Genomic DNA, 21,162 nt, shown 5'->3' on the forward strand with positions numbered 1-21,162 from the left:
CTACGCGAAGTTTTTTATTATTACAATTAATTATTTTTACATACCCTTATTTTTATCATATTATCTTTACAGACCCTTATTTTTATCATAATTATCTTTACTAAGACGTTATTTTATGAAAATATACGGAAAAATTACTTGGTAGTTGGTAGTTCACGCCGCCCTTCAAAATAAAAACATTGACAACGGTCAAATTAAGACAGAAAGAGAAACAAGAGACCGCTAAAAAGAACATCGCACCGACCAAAATCAGGGTCGGACGTGCCCGGGCAAGCCCCGCTTGCAATGGGTGAAATCTTCGCCATACCAAGACCCCCACCAGCCAAGTGCACTCGACTCCTCCTCAAGGTGTTGCCATCTATGGGCAAGACCTCGCTGCCCAGGGCGAGCCCTCACCACCTAGCAGGGCACGTCGCATTGTAGTCTCTATGAGTTAGTTTAGTGGTCTTTTTTATCCTAAATAGCATGCCGTCGGTTGGTGTTAATGTCAATGGCGTTCCGTTTTTTGGAGTGGAGTAACCATTTTTCATGTTTTTGGTAATCCAGCGAGAGCGTGCCACTTTCGTTAGGAAAAAAACTAGAAAATATTGCTCATCAATTTTTTTTTAAAGACAAAAAAACGCATCTTTATGACTGACACTTTGTCTTGGATTATAAAGACTCAGGCGCATAACATTGATTGTAAAAGAAAATATGAAGACGCGAGTGTCAATTAACTGATAGTATTGCCGAAGGTGGTCGGCATTGGATGGGGTGGTTTATGACCGTACCGTTTGTTGTTACGTCATTTGTTGGCTTTATTTTTTAGTGCAAGTTGTTTGGAAAGATGTCGGTCCTCATGCTCCTGTTGGAATTGATCTAGGGTTTAAGAAAAAGTTTAACGCTTCGTTAAGCGGCGGAATTTTAAAAATATTATTTTTCAAGTAAAACAGTTTTTACTAACCTAGACAAAGAGCAAGCACATGTAAATAAAACTAATATGAGCATAATAAATTTACTAACCTCTTTAAAAGCTTGGACGTTGATGAGCCTTCGGAAGGTTGAAAACGTTCGTCTCCCTTGCAGCACGTCTCTCTTTCTTTCCTCGGCAACTCGAGCAACCACGAAAGTTTCTATCACTAAATCACTCGAAATAAAAGGAATTAGTGTGTGGGTACTTTTAAACACTACGACTTAAGAACGAGTCTTGAAGTCGCAGAGCTAAACTCTAGGTCAAATGAGGACCTAGGTGCCAAAACAATAAAAAGAAATTGACTAGAGAGAGAGAGGAGGGGCGGCCACAAGGTCTAGAGAGAGAGGCTCTCAATCTCTAATTTATGTGGAATGAATGAAATGAGAGGAATGAGGCTCTTATTTATAGGAGAGGTCTCACCTTCAATAAGGTAGTTTCCTCTTCTATATTGAATATCACATATTCATGAACAAATCCCTTGTTTCCCTTTTTCTTTTTGGGCGTGTAAGGCATTACTCATGCCACATGGATTTGTTTCCTCATTTATTCTCTCCCTCTTTGGCCGAAATTCTCTATGCCATGCATAGGAAATTTGTTTCCTCTTTTTCTTTTGGCAAGTATCTTGATACATTTATGCACAAAATATTCTCTCTTTCTCTTGGGTAGTGGGCGCCTAAAACATGCTAGAAAGGCCTTCTAGAAGCTTTTCCATTTGTTCATGACAACATGAAAAATGCCCATTAAGAATTTCAATCAAATTCATATGAAATGAAATTAATCGACAAGGCCCAATAAATCTAATTTTGGCCGAGTGATGCATGTCATCAAATGACCATGTCAAAAAAATTTATTGACATTCATTTCATCCTATGTCTCAAAAGACAAAAATACCCTTTTGACAATTTTCGTTCTTGTTTTGACTTAGCTTCCAATTTAACTATTCCTACTCGATGTGATTCGTGACAGTGACCTCATGGATCCAAATGAACAAAGCTTGAGCTAAATACTTGGACTCAAAAGTTCACAAACTTTTTCCAAGTTTAGCTTACACTAAAGAGTTGACACTGAAAATCTCTCGGTTCAAATGAATTTATTTTCTACTCAAGAATTCAACCTAATTGTAATGAGTGGATCCACAGAATATTATCAGTGTTTTACCCTTCATGAATATCATCAGCTAGTCGGGATTTACAAAATTACCATTTTACTCTTCTAGTTGTTATTTCCTCAACTCCTTTGTCGCTTGTGAATAAGTTAGAAACAATGTATTGACGAGGAGCTAACAAGTCACATTGTTTCATCCAAAAGAGTCAAGACTCAATTTGGACACTTGCCAGTTCATTTATTCACACTCCAGGGAACAAAGCATGAGGTGATATACATTGCATTTCAGCAATCTTGTACATGAATTCCATATCTATGAGATCTTCACAAAGTTACTCATGACATTCTCATAACTTAGTACTTCACCAATAGGCCTTGTTCGGAATCACATAGTGAGTCCGAACTCTGACTTTCTCAAATGAGAATACTAAGGTGTGAAATGACATGTCTCATTTCAGGATTAAGGTAAGCACGATGCAATTCATACGTAGTGACTTCGAGACATAAGAGGTTAAATGGTTTGTTCTTATCTTGTCTCTAGAAGTGCACTGGTCAATTCAGTACCTTCGGAAGATACCTAGAAGAACTATAGAGTCTCCAACCCTCAATGCCTCATAACCAGACATCATAGATTCTTCTAACAATCATACTGGGGTCAATAGTCCTTTGACCCTTAGATTGCGAATATATCGTTTTAAGCAAACTACGAAGAGTTTGTTCATGCAAATCTACATTTGTCTCTTCGTAAGTTGTTTAGTTTGTTTATGGACTAAAGACTAATGTTTTATCATAAAGCTTCAAACAGACACGGAAGAATGAATGCACGTTTCAACTTTTTATTAATGAATAAGCAATTACAAGCAAGAGTCTTCATGAGACTTTATTACATCAAATGTACAATATAAAGATTACAACTCTTCTTGTGGGCACCATTGACAACAGCTCCTTCCTCTGGTGAGACATTCTTCCTTCTATGTGAAGACAGTATTTCGGACAAGTTTTCGGTATTGACAGATTGCCTCGCTGGTGTCTTTATTGTGAGATATTCGTGTGAAGCTGGGTAAGGAAACCCTAGATACACTTCCAGGCCTATACAGCTGCTATAAAAGCCATGCGCTTCCCCCTTAGCAGCCTTGACGCTTTTGAGAAAATACTTAGAGCTCCTAGACGTGCAAGACCGGTGGATTGGGTGGCTTTGTGTTTTGTTAAGAGCGGTGTATTCTCTCAAACACTATTCCAGAAAGATTGAGTGTCTGTGAGAGTTGGGTTCTGTGTTCTCGTGATTGAAGGTTCACGATCGTTTGAAGACTAAAAGTCATCCGAGCATAGGCGGTTGCTCGAAGAGTGGAATTGGGGCGGATCTCAAATCCAGGGGGAGTCCCTCGTTTAGGTATTCACTGGTGGTAATAGTCTCTAGGTTTTATTGATTTGGTGATTGTAATCTTTTTAAACCTTGCGTGTACTATTGACTACAAGATAGTGAAATCCTTTCCACTGGCAGAGTGCCCCCAGACATAGGTGTATTGCACCGACCTGGTTAACCATATCGTGTGTATTTTCTTTAACGCACTGTTTGTTGTTTATCCATTATCTGTGTGCAAGCAAGTTGTCGGACACATTATCAATACTTTGTGTGCGACATCTTGTCTTTGTGCCTAATCAGAATTCCAATTGGTATCAGAGCAGGCACCTAGATCTCTTGGTGGTTTCATGGGTATTTCTTTTCTGATTACCAGATATGGATAGTTCCAGAGAGGGAGGTTCGGTCAATCGTCCTCCAGTACTTGATGGAACCAACTATGGTTACTGGAAAGCCCGCATGAGCGCCTTTATGAAATCCCTTGACATCAGAACTTGGAAGGCAGATACACGGCTGGGAAGCCCTAGTTACTGTTGATGATAAAGGGGCATCTACAGGTTCAAAGCCCGAGAAGGACTGGAGTCCCACTGAAGATGAGGCAGCTCTGGGTAACTCTCGCGCTCTCAATGCCATTTTTAACGGGGTTGATAAAAATGTTTTCAGGCTTATAAACACATGTACGAGTGCCAAAGACGCTTGAGAAATTCTTGCTGTTGCCTATGAGGGAACCACTAAAGTCCGTGAGAAGAAGCTGCAGTATCTTACTACAAACTTTGAAGCTCTCACTATGCTTGAAGATGAATCGGTTGCTGAATTCAATGTGCGCATTCGAGACCTTGCCAACGAATCCTACTCTCTCGGCAAGCCCATGACCGATGAAGATCTCGTTAGGAAAACTCTGAGAGCTTTAAGCCAACGATTCAAAATGAAGATCACGGCAATAGAAGAAGTCCACGACCTTAAAACTCTGAAGTTTGATGAACTCATTGTTGGAATCGATCTAGGGTTTGAGAAAAAGTTTAACGCTTCGTTAAGCGGCGGAATTTTAAAAATTTTCTTTTTAAGTAAAACTAGTTTTTACTAACCTAGACAAGAGCATGTGCATGTAAATAAAAACTAATATGAGCTATTAAAGTTACTAACCTTTCTTGAAGCTTGAACCTTGTAGAAGCTTTTGGAAAGTTGCAACGCTCGTCTCCCCTCGCAGCACGTCTCTCTTTCTTTCCTCGGCACCTCGAGCAACCACGAAAGTTTCTATCACTAAATCACTCGAAAAGAAGGAATCAGTGAGTGGGCACTTTTAAACACTACGACTTGAGAACGAGTCTCGAAGTCGCAGAGCTAAACACTAGGTCGAGTGAGGACCTAGGTGCCAAGACAAGAAATAATCGAAAATATAAACTAGAGAGAGAGAGAGAGGAAGGGGCGGCCAAGTCTAGAGAGAGAAGCTCTCAATCTCTAAAACTTTGCATGAATGAAAAGTGTGGAATGAGGCTCCTATTTATAGGAGAGGTCTCACCTTCAATAAGGTAGTTTCCTCTTCTATAGAATATCACATATTCATGAGCCAATTTCCCTTTTCCTTCAAAGAGGTGCACGTCCAAGACAAAACAAGTAAGTCCTTGGATTTGTTTCCTCTTTTGTTTGCTTCTCTCTTGACCACATTTGGGCGCCCACCATGTTTCCTCTTAGGGGAAATTTGTTTCCTCTTTTTCTTTTGGCAAGTATCTTAATACATTTATGCACAAAATAAACTCTCTTTCCTCTTGGGTAATATGGGCGCCTACACCATCTAGAAAGGGCTTCTAGAAGCTTTTCCATTTTGTTCATGACAACATGAAAAAGGCCCATTAAGAATTTTCAATAAAATTCTTATGAAATGAAATTAATCCACAAGGCCCAATTAATCATATTATGGCCGAGTGACATTAAGTCATCAAATGAACTTGTCAAAAAATTTATTGACATTCATTTCATCCTTTGTCTCAAAAGACAAAAATACCCTTTTGACTATTTTCGTTCTTGTTTTGACTTAGCTTCCAGTTTAACTATTCCTATCGATGTGATTCGTGACAGTGACCTCATGGACCCAAATGAACAAAGCTTTAGCTAAACACTTGGACTCAAAAGTTCACAAACCTTTTCCAAGTTTAGCTTAATGCCAGCTGACTCCACTAAAGAGCTGACACTGAAAATCTCTCGGTTCAAATGAATTTGTTTTCTACTCAAGAATTCGACCTAATTATAATGAGCGGATCCACTGAATATTATCTATGCTACCCTTCATGAATGTCATCAGCTAGTCGGGATTTACTAAATTACCATTTTACCCTTCTAGCTGTTATTTCCTCAACTCCTTTGTCGCTTGTGAATAAGTTAGAAACAATGTATTGACGAGGAGCTAACAAGTCACATTGTTTCATCCAAAAGAGTCAGGACTCAATTTGGACACTGGCCAGTTCATTTATTCACACTCCAAGGAACAAAGCATGAGGTGACATACATTGCATTTCAGCAATCTTGTACATGAATTCCATATCTATGAGAACTTCACAAAGTTACTCATGACAGACTCACAACTTAGTACCTCACCAATAGGCCTTGTTCGGAATCACATAGTGAGTCCGAAATTTGACTTTCTCAAATGAGAATACTAAGGTGTGAAATGACATGTCTCAGGATTAAGGTAAGCATGATGCAATTCATACATAGTGACTTCGAGACATAAGAGGTTAAATGGTTTGTTCTTATATTGTCTCTAGAAGTGCACTGGTCAATTCAGTATCTTCGGAAGATACCTAGAAGAACTATAGAGTCCCAAACTCTCAATGCCTCATAACCAGACATCATAGATTCTTCTAACAATCATACTAAGGTCAATAGTCCTTTGACCCTTAGATTGCGAATATATCGTTTTAAGCAAACTACGAAGAGTTTGTTCATGCAAATCTACATTTGTCTCTTCGTAAGTTGTTTAGTTTGTTTATGGACAAAAAGACTATGGTTTTATCATAAAGCTTCAAACAAAGAAAGAATGAATGAACGTTTCAACTTTATTAATGAATAGATAGGCAATTACAAGCAAGAGTCTTCGTAAGACTATATGACATCAAATGTACATAAATAGACACTACTACTCTTCTTGTGGGCACCATTGACAACAAACTCCCACTTGACTCAAAGAAGATGTGAGTAGTCCTACATGCCTAATCCCTCTCGAAGTTGGTCGAAGACCATGTTCACTAGGGCCTTGGTGAATGGATCTGCCAGAGATCTACTTCACCTCCACGTCTCCGCGTTGCGCGATCTCTCGAATCAAATGGTATTTCCTCTCAATATGCTTAGAACGCTTATGGCTTCTAGGTTCCTTTGAGTTAGCGACTGCCCCACTATTATCACAATAAAGGGTCATGGGCTCGTCGACGTTTTGAACAATTTCCAAATACTTAAGGAACTTTCTAAGCCATACAGCCTCTTTGGATGCTTCACAAGCAGCCACATATTCTGCTTCCATTGTGGAGTCAGCAATGCAAGATTGCTTAATACTTCTCCACACAACAGCTCCACCATTAAGGATGAACACAGATCCCGAAGTGGATTTCCTGGAATCCTTATCCGCTTGAAAATCGGAGTCGGTATATCCCGTCATAGTCAGGTCAGTACCTGAGTATGTAAGCATCAAGTTCCTAGTTCTTCGAAGATACTTAAGAACATGCTTAACAGCAATCCAGTGCTCGGGTCCAGGGTTGGATTGGAAACGGCTAACTACGCCAACGGCGAAACAGATGTCAGGTCTAGTGCAAAGCATAGCATACATAAGGCTTCCTACGGCAGAGGCGTAAGGAATTTTCCTCATGTCTTCAATCTCTTGTGCAGTCTTGGGAGACTGGTCCTTAGAGAGTGAAACTCCATGCCTAAAGGGTGTTTGACCCCTCTTGCAGTCTTGCATCGAGAAGCGATCCATCACCTTATCAATATAAGATGCTTGAGAGAGCGACAGGGTCCGGTTTTTCCTATCTCGAAAGATTTGGATCCCCAGAATGTACGCGGCTTCTCCTAGATCCTTCATATCAAATTGCTTTGCTAGCCAGACCTTAACCTCAGATAACTTACCCACGTCATTACCAATGAGTAGTATATCATCGACATATAGTACCAGAAACACAACTTTGCCTTCGTGTATTAACTTGTAAACACAAGGCTCATCTATTGACTGTTCAAAGCCGAAGCTCTTTACAGTTTCATCGAATCTAATATTCCATGACCTAGATGCTTGCTTTAGTCCATAAATGGATTTAAGCAACTCACAAACCTTGGTCTCTTGACCTTTATCCACGAAACCGTTTGGTTGAGCCATGTAAATGCGCTCGTCAAGATTGCCATTCAGAAAGGCTGTCTTGACATCCATTTGCCAGATCTCATAGTCGAGAGCTGCAGCTATGGATAGGAGCATGCGGATGGATTTAAGCATCGCGACTGGCGAGAAGGTTTCTTCATAGTCAATCCCTTCTTGTTGGGTATAACCCTTCGCCACAAGTCGTGCTTTGAACGTCTCAACGTTCCCATCAGGACCCTTTTTCTTCTTGTATATCCACTTACACCCTACGGGTTTAATCCCTTCAGGAAGGTCTACAAGTTTCCAGACATTGTTGACATACATCGAGTGCATTTCAACTTTCATGGCGTCAAGCCAAAGGTTTGATTCAGAACAAGCCATCGCTTGGCTATAGGAAACAGGGTCATCCATGTCGGAGATGGCTACCAGAGAGTCTCCATAAGACATGTACCTGTCAGGCTTTTGAGTAGCCCTCCCACTACGTCGAAGTACTACTTGACGAGATTCTGATGAGTTAGGTTGTGTTTCAGTTGGGGTAAGAACAGTTCTTACAGATGAGGTAGAAGCTTCCTCACCCAACTTTTCTTCAAGCACAATTTTGCTTCTAGGTTTCGCATCCTTCATAAAGTCCTCCTCAAGGAAACGAGCATTCGTGCTAACGAAAGTCTTATCGTCCTCGGGACTATAGAAAGTAAAACCTTTGGTTTCCTTCGGATATCCTACAAACAGGCACAATTCTGACCTACTAGCCAACTTGCTAGTCTTTTGCCTCAGCACGTGTGCAGGGCAACCCCAAATTCGGATGTGGCCCAAACTTACTTTACGGCCAGTCCATCTTTCATAAGGAGTACCAGGAACCGTTTTAGACGGAACTTGGTTCAGAATGTAAGCGGCTGTTTCGAGGGCATATCCCCAAAAGGAAAGCGGGAGTGATGAGTAACTCATCATCGATCTAACCATCTCCATAAGAGTTCGGTTTCTTCTCTCTGACACTCCGTTTTGTTGAGGTGTGCCAGGTGCGGTAAGCTGAGAAGCGATACCTTCTTCTTTAAGAAAGTCATCGAACTCTCCAGACATATACTCACCACCTCGATCAGATCGAAGGGTTTTGATCACTTTGCCAGTTTGCTTTTCCACTAAAGCCCTAAAGACCTTAAATACGTTAAAGGTCTCGGATTTGTGTTTAAGCAAATAGACAAACCCATATCGTGAGTAATCATCAGTGAAGGTAACGAAGTATTCGTATCCTCCACGTGCCTGTTGGCTGAGCGGACCACATACATCAGAATGTATTAGTTCCAGCAACTCAGTGGCTCTTCGACCTTTATCAGAGAAAGGTCGCTTAGTCATTTCTCCTTCTATGCAGGATTCACAAGTAGGTAGTGAACCTATTGCAGAGGCTTGGAGTGGACCATCCCTCACAAGTCTCTTAATCCTTTCTAGACTGATATGACCAAGTCTTAAGTGCCATAGGTGTGTTGATTTTGTTAGATCGGAGGATTCAGAAAGTTTGATCCTCTTTGGCTCCCTAATTAGATCATTATCTATTTCGGTGTCTAAAAGAGAAGGTTGAGTGGGATAGATGTAGAAAAGAGCATTCTTCATACATGCATCAGTGACAAAAGAATTATCAGGAAACGAAATACGAATTCCATTCTTAATGAACTTTAAACAATAATCTTGCTCAAGAAGACAAGCAACGGATATTAAGTTCTTACCAAAGGTAGGAACAAAATAAACATTATTCAAGTTTATAGTGCGGTCTTCAAAAGACAATGTCACGGATCCCACAGCCTTCGCAGACACCAGGCTCCCATCACCCCATTTGAAACAGAACTCGCCTTCCTCTAAGCTTTTGGTTTTCTTGAAACCATTCAAGGAACAGCAAATATGGTTAGTAGCAGCGGAGTCAAGAATCCACGTTGATACATTATCAGCTACTAAGCATGCTTCGGTAACTAGTACAATACTATGTTCCTTTGCTTTGAGATAGGCGGGACAGTTCTTTTTGTCGGCCTTGTAAGGTCTCTTCACAGTTTCAGAGGCGGAGGCTTTTTGCTCAGTAGCATGTGCCTCTCCTTGATTCCTCTTTCTCTTAGTGAAACCTACAGCAGTGTGAAGTTCCTCCATAAGCTTGGTAGCAGTGTACTCTAGCTTGTTTATGGAGTAGTTCATCTTGGAGGTATCAAGAGACGCGGGGAGAGTTTCTAAGATCATATCTATGAGATTCTTCCCATCAGTCTCAGATCCTAGGATTTCCATTTTATTTAGAAAACTAATGATCAGTATCATAAAGTCTCTAACAGGAGTCCTAGCCTTCATATGACAGTTCATAAACTGTCGGACTGCTTTTTGCCTTGCTTGACGCCTTTGCTCTCCAAAACTCTCAAGGAGATTGTAGAGCATGTCAGCGGCAGTCTCGATGTCACGATGTTGCTTGTTCAGCAGATTGTTCATAGATGCTAAGATATAGCACCTCACAATCTCATCGGATCGAAGCCAGGCCGCTAAGGCGTCATTGTCCTCTTGAGTTGAATCATCATTCGTCAGAGGAGGACACGGGGTGGTGAGTACCCATTTGTGCTTGTTAACGGTAGGTATTATGTCGAGGTTACGTTTCGAGTCTACGTAGTTTTCGTTTTCGAGTTTGTTCGAGGAAAGAAAGATAGAGAGATGTGTGCGAGACATGTTGCCTATATAAGTTGAAACAAGTTTATGATTAGTCTTTGGTTTAGGATTTAAGTTTCATTAAGACTTTTGTAAAATCCAAAGGTGTTATGAACGAAATGACACTTTACTCCTTCGAGGGAAGGCCGCAACGAGTCTCCTTTCATAAGTAAATGACTCATCATTAATGCATAGCCAAGATGTCAATACATCAATTTTGATTAGCCACCTTGTAAATTGGTTTGATCACTCACATCCTTTCGCAGGGCCTCGAGGGAGGATTACTAGGGATTGAGTCTAAGTGTGTAACCAACCACTTAGTCCAAAAGATTGACTTTGAAAAACAATCCGCCGAGGGGAGGTCTTGTCATCATCGTCTCACTCTCGAACGTAGCTCATTGAGCAATGATCAGAGCAAAGCGCCCTTGAGTACTCTCATTTAAGAGAGGGCCACGAGGGTGACTCTTAGTCCGGCGACACTTGCACTTTTCATTAGTGTTGGGGATCGTGGGTTACAAACAACAAGTATAACCCTCCCACTTAGTTTTTGGAGATGGTTCATCGACTCTTTTAAGTTCGGAAACAAATTTCCTAGTTAGAGAGCGACAGAGCGGACAACTAGAAGAGAATCCTAGATCGACATGTTCAGAGCAGTATTAGTGCATAAAGGCACAAGGGACATACTCGATCTTTTCCTATTTTCTATTTCGGGAAAGTGCGTGAGGGAAGTGTGAACTTCAACTCACTCGAACACTTGAAAGTTTGAGATTACACATCTTTTTATTTTTCGGCTTTGTCTACAAAGAGACCTCCCACTCAAAATTTCAAGAGCATTTAGATTTTGAACATATGTGATATAGATATAGTTTTGAAAACATTTTGAAAACTTATTTGATTTGGATGACAAAATATTTTCAAGTTTGAAAGTGAAAACGGTTTTTCAAAATTCAAACTAGTTTTGTAAAAATTCAATTTCAATTAATCTTTCAAAAATCAAAACTTTTAATCTTTACACATCATGTTTATAATCATATGAAAAACATTTTTGCTCAAGAAAATTTTCTCATTAGAGTTCTATAACTCATGGTAGTGGGGTTTGAAAATCCGGATTTCTAAAAAACTGGAGTTTCAGACAGCCGCGCACCTCGGAGTAAAATCGCCATATCTGGCGGCTCCGATGTCCTTTTGAGCCGAAACTGGTGGCATTGGACAGAGGACAGACAGAGCTTTAATTTGATTCAAGAATCATTAAATTTCGATTTCTGAGCAGAGAGTTATGCCGCTTTTAATGCGGGTTTACATTCCAGCTCGAAGAAAAAGAAATAAATTAAAGCTTCGTCCTTTTAGGTGCGAAAAAGAATCGAGTGTAACGGAACGTTTTAAGATGTTGTTTAAAGCTTTTATTTGTGTTTTATTAGCAGGGTAATAACATAGAATAAAAGAAATAACAGCATGCATAAAACGGTTCAAGTAAATAAACGAAACTAGCAAGAAAATAAAACTAGTCACAAAATTTACTCGAAAATTCTCAAACCTTTAATACACGTTTTTCAATATAAAAAATTAAAAACTTTTAGAACTGATTCTAATGTGTTTTAACATCATCCCAAAATCATAGAAAATCAACATGGTTTTTAATTTAAAGGCATGAGCAATAAATTAAAAAAAATCTAAGATTACAATTCTAACTTGTCACAAAATTAGTAAACTTTCGAAAACGATTTTCAAGCTCATAATTTAAAAACATGCACATGCATTCCTTTGACCATAGCTCTGATACCATTTGTTGGAATCGATCTAGGGTTTGAGAAAAAGTTTAACGCTTCGTTAAGCGGCGGAATTTTAAAAATTTTCTTTTTAAGTAAAACTAGTTTTTACTAACCTAGACAAGAGCATGTGCATGTAAATAAAAACTAATATGAGCTATTAAAGTTACTAACCTTTCTTGAAGCTTGAACCTTGTAGAAGCTTTTGGAAAGTTGCAACGCTCGTCTCCCCTCGCAGCACGTCTCTCTTTCTTTCCTCGGCACCTCGAGCAACCACGAAAGTTTCTATCACTAAATCACTCGAAAAGAAGGAATCAGTGAGTGGGCACTTTTAAACACTACGACTTGAGAACGAGTCTCGAAGTCGCAGAGCTAAACACTAGGTCGAGTGAGGACCTAGGTGCCAAGACAAGAAATAATCGAAAATATAAACTAGAGAGAGAGAGAGAGGAAGGGGCGGCCAAGTCTAGAGAGAGAAGCTCTCAATCTCTAAAACTTTGCATGAATGAAAAGTGTGGAATGAGGCTCCTATTTATAGGAGAGGTCTCACCTTCAATAAGGTAGTTTCCTCTTCTATAGAATATCACATATTCATGAGCCAATTTCCCTTTTCCTTCAAAGAGGTGCACGTCCAAGACAAAACAAGTAAGTCCTTGGATTTGTTTCCTCTTTTGTTTGCTTCTCTCTTGACCACATTTGGGCGCCCACCATGTTTCCTCTTAGGGGAAATTTGTTTCCTCTTTTTCTTTTGGCAAGTATCTTAATACATTTATGCACAAAATAAACTCTCTTTCCTCTTGGGTAATATGGGCGCCTACACCATCTAGAAAGGGCTTCTAGAAGCTTTTCCATTTTGTTCATGACAACATGAAAAAGGCCCATTAAGAATTTTCAATAAAATTCTTATGAAATGAAATTAATCCACAAGGCCCAATTAATCATATTATGGCCGAGTGACATTAAGTCATCAAATGAACTTGTCAAAAAATTTATTGACATTCATTTCATCCTTTGTCTCAAAAGACAAAAATACCCTTTTGACTATTTTCGTTCTTGTTTTGACTTAGCTTCCAGTTTAACTATTCCTATCGATGTGATTCGTGACAGTGACCTCATGGACCCAAATGAACAAAGCTTTAGCTAAACACTTGGACTCAAAAGTTCACAAACCTTTTCCAAGTTTAGCTTAATGCCAGCTGACTCCACTAAAGAGCTGACACTGAAAATCTCTCGGTTCAAATGAATTTGTTTTCTACTCAAGAATTCGACCTAATTATAATGAGCGGATCCACTGAATATTATCTATGCTACCCTTCATGAATGTCATCAGCTAGTCGGGATTTACTAAATTACCATTTTACCCTTCTAGCTGTTATTTCCTCAACTCCTTTGTCGCTTGTGAATAAGTTAGAAACAATGTATTGACGAGGAGCTAACAAGTCACATTGTTTCATCCAAAAGAGTCAGGACTCAATTTGGACACTGGCCAGTTCATTTATTCACACTCCAAGGAACAAAGCATGAGGTGACATACATTGCATTTCAGCAATCTTGTACATGAATTCCATATCTATGAGAACTTCACAAAGTTACTCATGACAGACTCACAACTTAGTACCTCACCAATAGGCCTTGTTTGGAATCACATAGTGAGTCCGAAATTTGACTTTCTCAAATGAGAATACTAAGGTGTGAAATGACATGTCTCATTTCAGGATTAAGGTAAGCATGATGCAATTCATACATAGTGACTTCGAGACATAAGAGGTTAAATGGTTTGTTCTTATATTGTCTCTAGAAGTGCACTGGTCAATTCAGTATCTTCGGAAGATACCTAGAAGAACTATAGAGTCCCAAACTCTCAATGCCTCATAACCAGACATCATAGATTCTTCTAACAATCATACTGAGGTCAATAGTCCTTTGACCCTTAGATTGCGAATATATCGTTTTAAGCAAACTACGAAGAGTTTGTTCATGCAAATCTACATTTGTCTCTTCGTAAGTTGTTTAGTTTGTTTATGGACAAAAAGACTATGGTTTTATCATAAAGCTTCAAACAAAGAAAGAATGAATGAACGTTTCAACTTTATTAATGAATAGATAGGCAATTACAAGCAAGAGTCTTCGTAAGACTATATGACATCAAATGTACATAAATAGACACTACTACTCTTCTTGTGGGCACCATTGACAACACTCATGGGATCCCTCATGAAATTTGAGCTTTCACTCCCCAAGATGGAGAAGAAACACAAAGGAATGGTCCTCAAAAGCTCTATTCATGAACAAAAAGAGCAGGTATTCTCGGATTCTGACAATGATATTGACGATACTATAGCTTTTCTAGCCAAGAATTATAGCAGGGTCATGAAGAGATTCAATCAGATGACTGGGAAGAATGTCTCCCAAGACGTCAAGGATAACTTTCAACAAAGATTCCAAAAGAATGCTAACTCTCACAGGAACGGAAAAAGTGGTGAACGCTCTGGAAAAGGCAAAGGCATTCAGTGCCATGAATGTGAAGGTTTTGGACATATTCAGAAGGAGTGTCCCAACTACCTCAAAAAGCAGTAAAAAGGATACAACGCCACTCTGTCTGATGAAGAAGAAGAAGATAGCGACTCCGATTAGATAAGTAACTTTGTGGCCTTCACAACCTCTATTCCCACTCATAACCTTGAATCTATTAATGAATCTGCTGAATCCTCACAGAAATTTGTTATAGATGAGGAATTGTCTGATGACGCTATGAATGATGCGTACAATGTTTTACACACTAAATGGGTTGAAGAGTCCCATGTTCTTGACAAACAGAGTGCTCTTATTCTCTTTTTGACTGAAGACAAGGCAAGGCTACTAGAAACCATTGTTGATCTGAAACGGGAAGTCAGCCGCCTAAATGGAGAGCTAGACCATGTGACTAAATCAGTCAGGATGTTGAACTCTAGCACCGACAGCCTTGACAAAATCCTAACCATCGGAAAACCTGCAAAGAACATTAATGGGCTTGGATATACTCATGGTGCTTCCTCATCTCAAACTACTTTTGTTCCCCAAAAGCTAGCTAGCCAGATGTCGCGAAACATGTCTCAAACATTTGGTGATGACAAGTTTCAAAATCAACATCAGCAACCTTCTTCTGGACCAACCAGGTCTCTTGTCAACAGACCTCGTTGGGTCTGCCATCATTGTGGTCGAAGGGGTCATATTCGGCCTTTCTGCTATCGCCTATATGGGAGGAATCTTCATCAGCGTCAATCCACTTACAGGCATGCTCTTCCTCGTCGTCAACCTTTGTCACGGTTGGAATGGAGAGTAAAAGACACATCCTACCGGGCCAATATCGCTTACACATCTCTGAGTGCTTCCACCGGTAGCGACCGGTACTTTGATAGTGGTTGCTCTCGTCACATGACAAGTGATCATGCCTTTCTGACCAATGTAAAACCCTACTCTAACTGTCACGTTACCTTTGGCGATGGAGTGAAAGCCAAGATTATAGGTAAAGGTCAGCTAAATTATCCTGGTATGTCTTGTTTGACTGAGGCTTTATTGGTGGAAGGGCTTACTGCTAATCTTATCAGTATTAGTCAACTCTGTGATTTGAATTTGCGCGTCAATTTTACTCGTGATAAGTGTGTAGTGATAAATGAGAAACAGGATGAACTTATGAAAGGAACCAGATCTTGTGACAACTGCTACATGTGGACTCCCGCCTCTAACGCTCAGGTCAACAAATGCCTTATGACCAAGGTAGACGAAACCAAGCTATGGCATCAGAAGCTTGGTCCCTTGAATCTTAGGAGCATGCAGAAAATTGTTTCTTAGAAGGCCATTGTCGGTGTCCCCGATCTAAAGACTGTTGAAGGAAGAATCTGTGGTGAGTGCCAGAATGGAAAACAAGTCAAGAAGTCACACAAGATGGTGCAACATTTTACCACATCGCGTGTTCTGGAACTTCTTCACATGGATCTGATGGGACCAATGCAAGTTGAGAGTCTTGGAGGGAAGAGATACGTGTTTGTGTGTGTGGATGACTACTCCAGGTATACTTGGGTTGATTTTATTCGTGAGAAATCTGACACTTTTGCTTTTTTTGAAGCTTTATGCAAGAAGGTTCAGAGAGAAAAAGGTGATAACATTGGCAAAGTGATCAGAATACGGAGTGATCATGGGAGGGAATTTGAGAATATGAGCTTTACTAAGTTCTGTATTGCAGAAGGAATAGCCCATGAATTCTCTGCTCCCATCACACCACAACAAAATGGGATTATGGAAAGGAAAAATCGAACCCTCCAAGAAATGGCTAGAGTGATGATGTTGGCCAAAGACATTCCACCTCACTTTTGGGCCGAAGCTCTCAACACAACTTGCCATATTCAAAATAGAGTTACTATTCGCCCAGGTACTGCTATCACTTACTATGAAATATGGAGGGGGAGAAAGCCCAATGTGAAATACTTCCATGTCTTTGGTTCTGTTTGTTATATCCTTGCTGACAGGGATCCTCGACGCAAATTTGATCCTAAAAGTGATAAAGGTATCTTTCTTGGGTACTCTAGAAACAGTCGGGCCTATCGCGTCTTTAACAAACGCACTAAGTCTATGATGGAATCCATAAATGTGGTTGTTAATGATGATCATGCTGTTTCTAACAGTACTAATGATGAAGATGAAGTTTTTCCTAGTAACATAGATGACAGGACAGATTGTGAGAACATTTTGGATGACAAATCCTCTGAGAGCCCCAATGTCAGGACATATGCTGGTGACAAAGTGAATGACATCGGTCCTGATGAAGAGTCTTTTCCTGCGCCTGAACAAAGAGTTCATTCTAGAAGAATTCAGAAAAATCACCCTGCTCATGAGGTGATTGGTGAGATTGGTGAAGGAATGCGCACTCGCCAGAAAGCTCCTGTAAATTATCGAGAGATGATTGGTAATCTCTGTTTTGTCTCTAAGATTGAACCTAAGAATGTGAATGAGGCTATTTATGATGAATACTGGATTAGTGCTATGCAAGAGGAACTTGTTCAGTTTGAAAGAAATGAAGTCTGGGAGTTAGTTCATAAACCTGACAATGTTAATGTTATTGGAACTAAGTGGATTTTTAAAAATAAATCTGATGAGCATGGCAATATAACTCAAAACTTAGAAAGGCTCTCTACGGCCTTAAGCAGGCACCTCGGGCATGGTATGAAAGACTAACTCAGTTCCTTGTGCAGAATGGTTATACCAGAGGTGGAGTTGATAAAACCTTGTTCATAAAGAAGGAGGATGGCAACCTCATGATAGCTAAAATCTATGATGACGATATTGTCTTTGGATGAATGTCGAACAAGATGGTGGATCTTATTGTACGACAAATACAGTCTGAATTCGAAATGAGTATGATTGGTGAGCTTAATTATTTTCTGGGCTTTCAGATCAGGCAAATGAGTGATGGTATTTTTATCTCCCAAAGTAAATACGCTAAAAACATTGTGAAAAAGTTTGGCTTGGAAAAATCTTCTCACAAGCGGACCCCCGCCGCCACTCATGTTAAACTCACTAAGGATGAGCTTGGTGAATCTGTTGATCAAAGCCTCTATAGGAGTATCATTGGTAGTCTCCTCTACCTCACTGCCAGCCGACCAGACATAGCCTACTCTGTTGGTGTGTGTGCATGGTATCAAGCTAATACCAAAGCTAGCCACCTGGCTCAAGCCAAGCGAATTGTAAGGTACATCTCGGGAACTGCTGAATTTGGTCTTTTATATACCTATGATACCTCCTCTACGCTTGTGGGATACTGTGATGCTGACTGGGCAGGTAGCACGGTTGATAGAAGAAGCACTTCTGGTGGATGTTTCTACCTAGGAAACAATCTCATCTCCTGGTTTAGCAAGAAGCAAAACTGCATCTCCTTGTCCACAGCTGAGGCTGAATACATTGCAGCCGAGAGCAGTTGTACTCAGCTCCTCTGGATGAAACAGATGCTTGCTGAATATGATGTTGGACAAGATGTCATGACATTATTCTGCGACAATATCAGTGCCATCAACATCTCAAAGAATCCAGTTCAACACAGTAAGACTAAGCATATTGAGATCAGACATCATTTCATTCGAGATCTTGTGGAAGATAAAAAGATCAAACTCGAATATATTCACACCGAAAAATAGCTCGCAAATATTTTTACTAAGGCCTTGGATGCTAACTGTTTTGAAAATCTCAGATCCTCCCTAGGATTGTGTGTGATTGAACAATAGCAATTACTATTGTTTCGAGAGAGGTTTGGTTTTTTTCTCTATGTTGTCAAGGCTGGAATTTCTCTGATTTATGTTCTCGTGTGTTTCGTGAAAGCTTACTCATGGGCCCATTTTTCTGGTTGGCCCATTCGACTGTGTTGCCGGGCTAAAATGCCACCTTTTCTTATTTTGGGCTTGAGATGGATCAAGGCCCATTCCATGTCACGATGTCGTGTTTTTCCTTGCCAGTTTCTCATACATGCAGACGGTTTCATTTTCAAGAAAGACTGGGAAGTTACCTCTCGTTCAAATTTCGCTATTTTTCGTGTTTCGTTGCCCCTCTTTCCCAAATTTTCTCTAATTTGTGTATTCACCCTTCTTGACGGTTATTTTTGTGGTAGTTTTCTTGGATTTCTCTTCAAAATGGTAGGAACAAGAAGCGGTATCAACACCACCATCTCATCCAAGAAAGAGAAGACAACAATGAGAGCGAAAGATGTCAAGACGAAGGGGCCAGGGCTGGAGAGCAACAAACACGGTGTCCGGGTTGGAGGTTTGCGACCCAGTAAGCGCGCCGATGGTCAGGCCGGAGGTGCAATTGCTGGGTCATCTATTCCTCCTGAAAACCCCTCTCTCTCAGCTGTCAGAAATGCCATGATCAAGAAATCCTCCCTCTCCATCACCGACATTACCGGAGAAGTCAGTTCAAGTAGTGCTTCTGAAGAAAGAGGAGAGGCTGATGTCACTGCCGTGAAAGAAACCCTCACCAGCGGGTATCCTCTTGAAAGCCCCCACAAAATGGTACAAAGTAATCCTGAAACTTCCATTCCCTCTGAAGAGAATCCTAGGGACAGTGATGTTTTGGAATCACTTCTTGGTGAGCAACAACCCCCTCCCGTGGATGCAATTGGCGGAATTCTGGGGTTGAGTAAAGATGTGTTGAAGGATGTTCCGACATCTTCTCCTCTGATGCATGAGGATGAGACTGATAGAGGACAAGATGCTGGAAAAGATGTTCTTGCCTCGTTAAAGGAAAAGGTCCAGCAGGATGATGACATGTGCATTGCTACTCTTTTGTCTGAGAAAAGAAAGATGAAGAGGAAGATGATGGAAGAAAGTATGACTACTGTTCCCGAACCGGAGAAAAGAAAGAAGAAAAAGAAACTGGTAAAGATGGGGTTAAACAAGAAGAGTTGAAGGCTAAATCCACTGAGAAGAATGGTCCTGATTTTCTGAAAGATATGGAGGAGGAAGATGAAGAATCTGCTCTTCCAGAGATCGTGACCCTTGCCTCCAGGAAATGAGTTGGGGGTCAAAAACTTCCTAAAGATGTTCACGCCGCTCCTATGGATAATATCTCATTTCATGAGGAAGATCGTGTCAGAAAGTGGAGGTATGTTTATCACATAACTATTTTTGCCGAAAAGGAACTGTCTAAGGAAGCCTCGAAAATTGACGTGATCATGGAACTCCTATACGATGCCCAAATCATCAAAACTATCTATGGGATCGGGCCTTATTACCCAAAACTGGTGAAAGAGTGTATTGTGAATTTGTCTTCTGAACTTGACCAGCCTCATCACTCCGAGTTTGGGAAAGTCTTCGTTCGTGGCCACTGCTTTGATGTCTCCTCCACTGCAATCAATGATTTCCTGGGACGAGGAAAAATTGTCACTGCCGATCGGCTTCCCTCCCTGGATGTGATTGCCAAAGAGCTCACCAACGACGAGAAGAAGACTTGGCCCTCTAAAGGTTCCCTGCCCTCCTCAGACCTCTCTGCAAAATATTTTGTTTTGTACAGAATTGGGGTTGCTAATTGGGCTCCCTCCTCGCATGGCTCAAGCATCAAGTCCGACCTGGCGTGCCTTATTTATCAGATAGGTACTCGTGCGTCTTTTGACTTTGGAGAGTTTGTGTTCAACCACCTGGCCAACCACGCTATGTCCTATGCTGTGAAGCTCCATATTGGCTTTCCCTCTCTCCTCTCTGGTATGGTGGTGGCTCAAAAGAAAGATGTACTAAGGGCTGATGACGTTTCAGGTAAACCCCCTAGTGAACTCACTTTCAGTCATATGTTATTTGAGGGAAAACATGCCAGATATCTTGCTATGCCTTCTGTCGCAACTTCTGTCGCTCTTGGTCATACCATCAAGGTTGCTCCTCTCTCCGAGAATGCTAAGAGTGATATTCTCAAAGGCCTCTTTGAAGAAGTTGCTGCGCTCAAGGAGATCATTGATATCTCCTCTCGAAGGAAATCTGCTTGTGAATGTCTTATCATTGTTATGACTTCTTCGTCTACCACTGATGATGCTACTTCCTCTCAGCCGATCCACACTATACGTCCTGATGACAACGTAGATGATGAAGATACCGGGAATGATGTCATTAGCGAATCCAAGGGCTCTGACGGTCAAGCCAATGATGTTTCTACTGGAAATCCCTCTAGTTGATGTGTTTTTTTTATGATCTGGTTTGTATCCTCTAACTTCTTTTCAGACATCCTTCTGTCGGGTTTTATCTTCAGTTTAACTTTTGTTTCAGACTGTGTCCTGGTTGGTGTGTTAAACCTCTTTCAAGTTTACTGTTGATGTATGTACTGCTGCTTGCTTCAGTTCTCACCTCTTTACAGGCTGTGTTTGTTTGTCCTCCCTCTGTTTTGGTTGATCCTTGCCTTTGGTATTATTTTGAGGCAATCAGGGGGAGAGGCGTCATGAGGTCATTTATTTTGACTGGTCATGACGCTT

At 40.6% G+C, this 21,162-nt stretch overlaps 1 protein-coding gene across 1 annotated transcript; it reads left to right on the forward strand.

The window, feature by feature from the left end:
- Nucleotides 1-19,764: 19,764 nt before the first annotated feature.
- On the forward strand, nucleotides 19,765-20,868 carry LOC149404016 (uncharacterized). Its single transcript, XM_089603947.1, has one exon. The coding sequence runs from the start codon at nucleotides 19,765-19,767 to the stop codon at nucleotides 20,866-20,868; it is 1,104 nt and encodes a 367-aa protein (XP_089460073.1).
- The last annotated feature ends 294 nt before the right edge of the window (nucleotides 20,869-21,162 follow it).

The sequence above is a fragment of the Urtica dioica genome, chromosome 2 (assembly GCF_054948205.1).
Source record: "Urtica dioica subsp. dioica isolate 48M chromosome 2, U.dioica_male_clone48M_v1_H2, whole genome shotgun sequence".
Taxonomy (NCBI): domain Eukaryota; kingdom Viridiplantae; phylum Streptophyta; class Magnoliopsida; order Rosales; family Urticaceae; genus Urtica; species Urtica dioica.